Source organism: Mytilus trossulus, chromosome 8 (assembly GCF_036588685.1).
Source record: "Mytilus trossulus isolate FHL-02 chromosome 8, PNRI_Mtr1.1.1.hap1, whole genome shotgun sequence".
Taxonomy (NCBI): Eukaryota; Metazoa; Mollusca; class Bivalvia; order Mytilida; family Mytilidae; genus Mytilus; species Mytilus trossulus.
The window spans coordinates 21,551,406-21,561,149 of record NC_086380.1 but is presented as its reverse complement, the minus strand read 5'-3'; the positions used below and the strand labels follow the sequence as shown (position 1 = coordinate 21,561,149).

General features: G+C 31.5%; 1 protein-coding gene across 2 annotated transcripts; it reads left to right on the top strand.

Annotated features, from left to right (window-relative positions):
* The first annotated feature begins 2,252 nt into the window (after positions 1–2,252).
* On the top strand, positions 2,253–9,349 carry LOC134680696 (UPF0046 protein K07C11.7-like). Of its 2 annotated transcripts, none has more exons than XM_063539859.1 (3): positions 2,253–2,325; positions 3,148–3,821; positions 9,075–9,349. In XM_063539859.1, exons 2-3 carry the CDS (start codon positions 3,163–3,165, stop codon positions 9,199–9,201), a joined length of 786 nt encoding a protein of 261 aa, XP_063395929.1. In that variant the 5' UTR covers positions 2,253–2,325; positions 3,148–3,162; the 3' UTR covers positions 9,202–9,349. The 2 variants fall into 2 exon arrangements, with proteins under 2 accessions (XP_063395929.1, XP_063395928.1); XM_063539858.1 differs by having other exon boundaries at positions 3,143–3,821.
* The last annotated feature ends 395 nt before the right edge of the window (positions 9,350–9,744 follow it).

Genomic DNA, 9,744 nt, shown 5'->3' with positions numbered 1-9,744 from the left:
TAATGACACAAAAAAAATAACAAAAACCGGCTGAGAGAAAAATTAGCAAAAACAGTTTTAAAGAATAGAGAATAATGGGTGCAACTTTTAGTATCAATTGTGGTAAAAAAAAAATGAGGTATATAGGATTTTTTTTTCTGAGACAAGTGCCTGTGGTTATAAAATAAATCATGAATTTACAAAAATGATATATATATAGTAATCATAAAATTAATGTTGAAAAAAAGACCATTAAAGTTGTATTCTGACTAAATGATCCGAGTTACTTATGAATTCAGCTTAACAGCACCGTAAAGTAAACAACAAAAAAACGACCATACCTTTAAGTTCTATAAAATACATAGGCGGACCAGGGCCGGGGCTGAAAGGCCCCCCCCCCCCATATTTTTGTGAGAAAATTTGGTTGATTTATACACAGGAATCATAGGAGCATGCCCACCTGATGCAAGTCATCAAGTTTATATTTGTGTTAATAAGCATTGTGTATAAGATTCATAAACATTTGGTTGAGTAAAAGTAAATAAAAACGCAACTTGAAAGAACGAAAACGAAGTTTTACAATTTTTCCATTTATGAATTTTAGATGCATGATTGTTTTTATTAGTTGTGAGTGGCTTTGAACTAGCTGTCAGATATAACAGCGAGTACTCTCAGATTTGTTCCTAGTGTCTTTTTGTTGTCGAGATGTACAAGTACCTGGCCACGTCAACTTGTATGTTTGTCTATCTGATGAGTAAGCTTTTTTCAACTGATTTTTATAGTTCGTTCTTATGTTGTACTATTATACTATTGCCCCAGGTTAGAGGAGGGTTGGGATCCCGCTAACTTGCATGTTTAACCCCGCCACTTTATGTATGTATGTGTCTGTCCCAATCCAGTAGCCTGTAATTCAGTGTTTGTCGTTTGTGTTACATACTTGTTTTTCGTTCATTTGTTTTATATAAATAAAGCCGTTAGTTTTCTCGTTTGAATTGTTTTACATTCTCATATAAGGGCCTTTTATAGCTGACTATGCGATATGGGCTTTGTTCATTTTTGAAGGCAGACCTATAGTTTTTAATGTCTGTGTCCGCATTTTGGTCTCTTGTGGACAGTTGTCTCATTGGCAATCATACCACATATTCTTTTTTTTTTAATAATAACTCTAAAACGGTAAAAGCTTAAATAGTTGTTACTTTATCATATGGTACAAAAATCATTCCAAAAAATCAATTCAGGTTGACCCAAGGGGACTTTTAAAATGTAGATATCATTGAAAAGGCTCCAAATTATCTCCCTTTGGTGCAAAAATGACAATTTTTGGCATTAAAATTGAAATATCTTTTTTAAATCATCTGTGACCTATATTTTTTATTGTTGTTTTCGAATAAGTTTTACATACATTAAATAATTGTAAAATTTAAACGATTTCTGTAATTTAGTTCTTTTTTATTTCGAAATTACCGCTATTTCTGCTAGTTCCACAGAAAAAAAGGACATTAACAAAAATGTATGCTTCTTTCGAATGCAGATTGTGAGCGTAAATGTACGGTGATCCCATTTCTTTATGTCATTTTTCTATTAAGTATAAGATTACGTTCATCATGTTCATTTATAGAAAAAATATAAAGAAATCCTATATTAAATTAAAAAAAAAGGATTTAAACCCGAGAGCCCCCTTTATTAGTTTCATAACGTAAACATTTCGTAGGGGCACGCTAAAGTAAAAGGACGGACACCAATTTTGGGACATATATACGAACGTACAGATGGAAAAAGGCTAAAATTAAATGCCCCTCCGCATGTTCAGTGGGGTCAGCAATGAAACATTATTAATTATTATTACTAGTATGTATACATGTTAAATATCAAAATCCTAACTTTTCTTTTAAATAATCCACCTTTAAAATTATATAATTATATAATGAGTCGAAAGCCTCAATGTACTTTATTTATTCAAGTTATATTTATTCTTATAATTTTATTTAAAATGAATTTGTATTCAAGTTCAAATATGCTGATATTCTCCCAATCTAATAAAAATAGTTTTACTACGTTACTTCATATGTAGTATAACGAAATCGAAGATCTATATTTTAATTAGATTGGATATTCTCCGTTAATTGATTGTTATAAAATTATAAAGGTGACGTATACTGATATATACCTGTGTATTTATAAACAATTCTTATTTTTAGCTCGTTGATCATAACTATCATATTTATATTTAGACATGACCAGATTGGACAATCGATACCAGTTTCAGGCAGTTGGTTTATTAACATTATGTTACCATTATACATGTTATTTACAGTTATATATTCTCGTCAACTTGAATAGTAAACGGTATGTTTTATTCATATAATTTTTATTTTTTAACAATCTTATGTGATTTTAAAACATGTACATGAATATATATACAATTAACTGTTATAACATGTATAATTTAACCCAAATGAACCGGATGTATGAAAGCTATTTACCGTAGTGATTTCATGATCTGTAAAATTCGTAGAATTCTGAACATAGTCTTAATGCATGATATAAACATGATATTTTTCAAAACATTGAATCTTGCATAACACGCATTATTAAATTCAAAATTACTATTTTGTCATCATGCGTGTATTAGATCGTGCTGAATATTCATGAAATATTTGCCACTGGCATGTAATCAACCAACAATATTATAAATGAACGTGTATAAGATTTTCATATGTGTAACTAATTGCATCTATAATGCTTTCAAAAAAGTGATTGAACAACTTTTATTGCTATAAAATTGGAATTTCAAGATAATCGTCACCATAATTTTCATTTTATCTTCGAGTTCACGTTTTTGGTATATGGACAGGACAATGACAAACGAAGTCGGTGAGAACAATCACTAAACAAATGCAATCAATATAACATATAGCTCAAGGGTTATGACTGTCTTATATTAGTTTTTTGTGGACTGCTATAATAATTGTTGTCTCTTTGGCATATATATATACCCCATGTCCATTCTCAATTCTATTCTTTTTTTATTTTGCAAATGCTTTATTATTTTGGTTATTGAACATACATGAGTGCAGTTGTTTTTAGATTCATAATACATATACTGTGTAAAATAATATTTTATAAAAGGAAATGATTTATTTATTGATAACTTACTTTTCAGAGTAGATTGCTCGAATAGAAATGAATGAAGACGTCGTAAAAATAAGCGGTCAGAAACTTTCTACCGATTCATCTGATCACATTAATGTTACGAAAGTTGGAAATATTGAGGATGGTACGAAAAAGATAAGAATTGTCCATATATCCGATACACATATGGAACATAACGGATTTTTGCCAAATATTCCTGATGGCGATATTTTAGTGCATTCTGGCGATTTTTGCAAAATAGGATGGAAAAGATTACTCGTTACGCCAGACAATGATGGATTTTTACGGTCTATCAACGAATTCTTTGATAAACTTCCTCACAAACATAAAATATTTGTGGCGGGAAATCATGACATGGTGTTTGATATAGGATCTTGTGAAGAAGTACAAAAGAAACTTCCAAATGTAACTTATCTTCAGGACTCTTCGGTGTCTATCGAAGGAATTAACTTTCACGGATCACCATGGACATTATATAAGTGGACGTCTTACAATAGAGGATTTTGTCGAGAACGCGGGAAAATAGAACATTTTTGGGATGCAATATCGACTGATACTAATGTCCTGGTAACTCATTTACCACCTCATGGAATTATGGACACATTTCCAAAGAAGTTTCAGCTGTTTAAAAAAGTATATAAACACGGAGGATGTCCTTCGTTAAGAAAGACAGTCCATGAAAGAGTTCGGTTAGTATGATTTACATTTTAATGAGGGTCTGATGGGGTTAACATGAAAGAGAATAATGAGCCAAATGTACAGAGAGAGCATAAAAAAAAGTAAATCAAAGAGCAGAATGCTCTGAGGGATACGATTGCCATAGTTTTCATTGACACATGTATAGCAGTTCTGCCAAATTTTCATTAAACAAATGCATGAGATTTGGCCAAAATTGAAAAGATCAAAGAGGAAAAAAATAGATCCAAGAATACTGCCGCAAAAAAGCATGAACATGCGTGAGTCTCAAGCATTTTTGGCCGGTAACCCTAGTACAGCTGGATAGTATTATTCTCTAAACTAATTCAACTGCACATGCAAAATGTAACAATCTGAATAGTCACTCAACTTAAAGAATAGCCAATCCCCGTTACAAGTGTATGAGCCATGCACTTTTTGTGTTTTATCGAATTATAGTTATCCTGTACCATTGTAAACTCGTACCACTAAAAAAAACTTGTACTAATGCAAACTCGTACCATTGCTAACTCGTACCAACTTATTTAAATGCATTCAAATGGTGTTAAATGATGAATATACATGATATACATTACTTTCACCCAATACCTCTTAAGTCTGTAAAATGTATATAATTTGAAAGTACAATGACCAATTTGTAGCTAATGTTCCTTGTATATTGGATAGAAAATACTGTGGCAGATGTAGATAATTAGAGTATAAACAGTTTCACCCGAAGAAAATGTTTCATGAATAATTAAATCTTAGCAGTTAGTCAAAATGATTGCCAAAATTATTTTTACTGTCTATAAATAAATGTAACAATGAAATGTAACTGATTCCTGTTAAGGGGGTCCGCATTTTCCCAGCAAAAAAGCACATGGCTTTCAACAATTGTAAACATAGCATTCAATTTGTGATCATGGATTACAGCTTTAATTAACTTAAATTGGATATATATATATTCAACATGTTCAATTTTAATAAGGTACAGTTAAAGCAATGTTTTAACTTTCCTCTGGATTAAGTTCTACAGTGGCGGATCCAGAACTTTTCCTAAGAGGGAGCCCGCTGACTGACCTAAGAGGGGGCCCGCTCCAGTCATGCTTCAATGATTCCCTTTATAATCAACCAAATTTTTTCCACGAAAAAGGGGGGGGGGGCTGGATCCGCCTATGTTCTAGTTTGAAAGATCAGTTAAAACATTAATGCTTTAAAACAGTCTTTATTTTTGTCTAAGTTTTCATTTAACTCCTGTGTAAAATTCAAGTAATTCAACTTTATTTCTATTAAGTTTACAAACAGAAACCCATAAAACAACCCATAAAACATCATATTTTTTAATATATTTTTCTGAATGGTACGACTTACCAGTAGTACAAGTTAACTTTTTTTGTTCCAATGCCGTGGTACGAGTTAACTTGCTTCCGTATCTTATCACCGTAATTCTAGGAGGAACCCTAAACTGGACCCCTGTTGTGTTCACTTATCGCTACACTGACCTTCGGTGCGAAGCTATATATAGAACGGCGGGCCAGTTTAGGAGGAACCCCATTTCTTACTCTTTAATTATTGAAGTTCCTTTGGGTCAGAGGGCATGAATCCTTTCCGTACACACTCCTCTGTTTACATTGAGATCGTTCTCAATATAATACGACGTTTATCGGCATTAACGAGTTAATTCTTCTTGACGAATACTTCGAAAAGGGAGACAACTCAAAACGATAATATGGAAGATTCCATTTCTGCTGAAGGGGTGTTTTAGGTAATTTTTACGATGAAACATTTATTTTAATTTAAATTATGCATATGATTTAAAATTATGCAACAACAATAGCCCTCCATATGCAGACAGACATAGAAAGAGTCCTATGAGTTTCAAATTAATCAATGAAGCGGGGAATCACTCAATCTGATACCCCTTGAAATCAGGAAAACTACACGCATGTGGGGTCTCACTAATTAGCGACAAAAAGCGTCAAGAAGCGACAAGAAGAAAAATAATATGTGTCAAAAAGCAATAAGAAGCTATTTAGCGACAAGAATACATTTTGTTATCACATACATCAAAATATTTTTTTAGGATTATATTGAAAGATGAAGAAATAAAAACATTTCGAGGAAGAGATTGTGTACTTTTTATTATCATATTGATAGATGAAGAAATTAAACATGTGTAAGAGCAAAGGAAATATAAACGCTATAAAATGAAAATAAAAACAAAGATTTGTCACCTTCCTTTTGAAGGATTTAATAAAACAAAAACATGAAATATTATTTCCTTCATAACTGTAGAATTAGTTTTTCCTGATAGGACCAACATTAGCTGTGGCTTCACTCTAAGTTATACACAATTAAGAGCAACAAATGAGATTAACTAGGTGCGTGTCCTTTGTTTTATTGCAACAATAACATCCATTAACACCTTCATCAATTACACGCACCAGAATATACAGTTATTGTACCGAATAGTGAACACCTGTTGAGAACTCAAGATTGTCATCAGTTTCCTTTAATCTTCAATCTATATGCATAAACATGATAAATATCGTTAAGTGAGACAATACACTAAATAAAATGATGAAAAATATTCACATTATAATTATGTTTTCCTCTTGTTTGATTTCAGTTCTTAATTTGTATTTCACTATTTGTGTATGTATTTTCTGGACAGTTATGCACAAGTAATGCATTTTGCAAGTTAATTATATATTGTACAAAAATAGTTTTAAAAACAAATAAAAAGACAAAATATATTATTGTTCTAAAACACAAGTAAAAGTAATACCATAAAACGACAGGGTAAAGGTAATACTTCCTGTGATACTTTATAAAATATTATGTAAATAAATGTAGCAACTGAATTAGATTTACAAGTTTCATTTTTTCCCCTATCAAAATTAACTTTCCTGTCGTTGAAATTGTTTTCTTTTGAATATTTTTTTGAATATTTATTTCGAATAAGTAATATAAATAAAAAAAATGTTTTCTTGTCGCTAAATAGTTTCTTGTTGCTAATATTATTCTTCTTGTCGCTTCTTGACGCTTGTTGTCTCTACAATTCTTTTTGTCTCTAATTAGTGAGACCACACATGGGCATTAATACATAAACAAACCCCGACTTGCGATTTGGAACAAGAACGTTTATTAAATGATATGTTGAATGGTTCTCCATTTCTTTATGAGAGTACGTACAGTATCAAATATCAGTTTCATAACGGTAAAATATAGAAATACTCCACTTCAGTTCTTGTGACAGAAATAGAATTATCGATCGGCTTTCAGAGAACTCTCGCAAGTTATCAAAATTTGGGAATTCCCTCTGACGTGTTTCTAAATTTATAAAAACACTAAATATAAATACTGTTAAAATCTGATTTTCCGTTTTGTTAAAAACACGCATATAAGTCAAGGAAAATATCACACATGAAGATTACGAGTAAAACATTACAGGAAAGTTGTTTATGTTCAATTGTTTTGCTTGTTTTTACCTTTTAAAGCAAGACAATCATAAGAATCTGAGATGTTGCTGAATGTTTAGAATAAAACGAATGACGCGAGGGAGTGTATCATAGGGTCAACGGTAAAAGTCTACAGATTGCTTGACAGCAATCGTATCCCAAAAACAGAGAATCAAAGGGTGCTTAAATATAAAATATACAGAAATGAAGGGCCCCTCTTTATCCAGACCAATTAAACATGAAAGTGTATAATTCAATATTTAAACATATATATTAAACATAAAAAAAAATACATGTAATTTGCTTTATAAAGTCATTGCCTTTGTATTGTTATATTTATGTATACACCTACAATTTTGAACTGGTTTTTATTTTTAAAAATGCACAATTCATCAATTCAATCAAGCTGTTCCATGACCAACGGACATTAAGTATTTGACCAATATTTGAGCCCAATATGTTGATAATGATAATAGAAAGTAGAAATTGTTACCGCCTGACCAGGTTATCGTCTTCTAAATAATTCACCACGAGTCGACAACGTAAGCAATGCAGTATTGTCATTTTAAAAATCCATGTATAACATATACTATATTCAGTCGGAAACCAGGTTGAAATAGAACAAAAGAATCGAAGCTCTCTATTAGAGAAGGCGATAAATGTTTACTGTATTGTTCACTATAGTGACAATTTTTTAAAAAGTTAATAGAAACAAACAAAACTGCAATTTTCTTCTCAATTACGAGGTGTTTTATTTCAAAAACACCATTTGCATAAGTTTTCAATTTATCTAGTATATAGTTAAGCAGAACAATTAGATATCAAGTCGACGACATGGGTATCTTTCAAGTTGGATGACAAAAATGCATAACCACCGATTTTTTGGAAAAAATTACCACGGACGGAAAAGATATCAATCTGTTAGTTCAGTAATTTTCGTGTCTGCCCTTCCATTATGTGACTGAAGAAAAAAATCCAAAAAAATAGGTAACAATTGTATCGAAAAGAGAAAATCGAGTGCACCTTTTTATGTTAGGGCGTGTTTGAGTTGAATATTTTGTCTTGATATCGTTCAAAGTAAGAATATTTCATACATCGTCTCGCTTCAGATTCTATCATTTTTATATATTAAAGCTACAGGTTGACTTTATAACACAAAAAAATAACAGTACTAAAAGATGAAATATATGGGTCAAGTGAAATACCTATCTAATGAGTCACAAAAACAGGGAAGGTGTGTTCGAATAGCTATTTTTTTACTGAAAGTACTTGACGACAGTCTTACAAGTTGGATGATAAAAATGCATATCTTCGAAAAATTCTAATTTGTTGTGTGTGATAACTAGGGTTTATAGTCTTCAACCACTAAAAAAATCTAGTCTGCCCTTCCACGAAATATTTAATTAGATTTTTTTTAAATGTTTATGATTTTTCGAAAATTCCACCTGACAACCGATCAGACAATAGTTTTAAGTTGAATCAATGCAGACAAGATCATTAACTGATGCTCATTAGCTAGTTGATACATTTGTCTTTTGAAATATAACTGACATATAAGGATCGTATTGGTGCAATGTGGATAAATTTATCGGTTTCCAAGAGCAAAATTGGTAGCGCGTCATCGCTACAATGGCTTCCATTTTTACGATTGTGAAAACGAACTGGCGTAATGGGGAGATAATTTTGACGAAGTAGGATCCTGACTGATATTTAAACTAGTGAGAGTTAAAAAGAATAATGAACATGATACATCCACATGACAACAAAGATCTACTATATGCTAATCCTTTAGTTTTTGTTTCACAGTCCAGAATTACATTTATTTGGCCATGCCCATGGTGTAGCTGGAGTGGAGAGTGTCGACGGAACAGTTTTCTCTAATGCAGCATTCCCTCACAGAGAATTGGCCAATGTTTTCGACTATTACATCTGAGACGGAAATAAAAACATGAAATGATAGTATTTCTTTGCAATAGCCACTCGAAGTTTGTTGTGGCGCATCATTAGAAATACCTATTATAATATTATTGATATACATTATAATTCCATAAATGTAAATTACAAAATTCATGTACACATTATATGGTTGTTTTTATCTTTATACATCACACTTTTGTACAATGAACTCACGGGTTTCTGGTCATTTCAAGAATTCCTTTGTTGTGGACGATATTTTATCCTAATTTCACGACAACTACTTTTTTCTCCAGCAGACTAAACCTCATTCAAAATTGTATATGCAAAAACCATATGCATTATTTGGAATGCCCACTAAAGAACTTCGAATTAAAACTATATATCTGTACATTATTCACGATCATTTTAGAAAATCAAAAGTCCGTCTTTCTCTTCATCGGTTATAAACATAAATAAAAGGACGATGAAAATCTCCTATCTTTATACTGAATACCGTATCTACACAAAAATCCTAATAGAGAACGATATATAGCCGGGTCGTCAGGATGTTCGACTAAAC

What these genes read in the sequence shown, in the direction of transcription:
- LOC134680696 (XM_063539859.1), top strand. Translation starts at nt 3,163, where the DNA reads ATGAATGAAGACGTCGTAAAAATAAGCGGTCAGAAACTTTCTACCGAT. An exon ending in ACAGTCCATGAAAGAGTTCG is followed by an intron (nt 3,822 to 9,074) that starts GTTAGTATGATT and finishes TTTGTTTCACAG; the next exon opens with TCCAGAATTACATTTATTTG.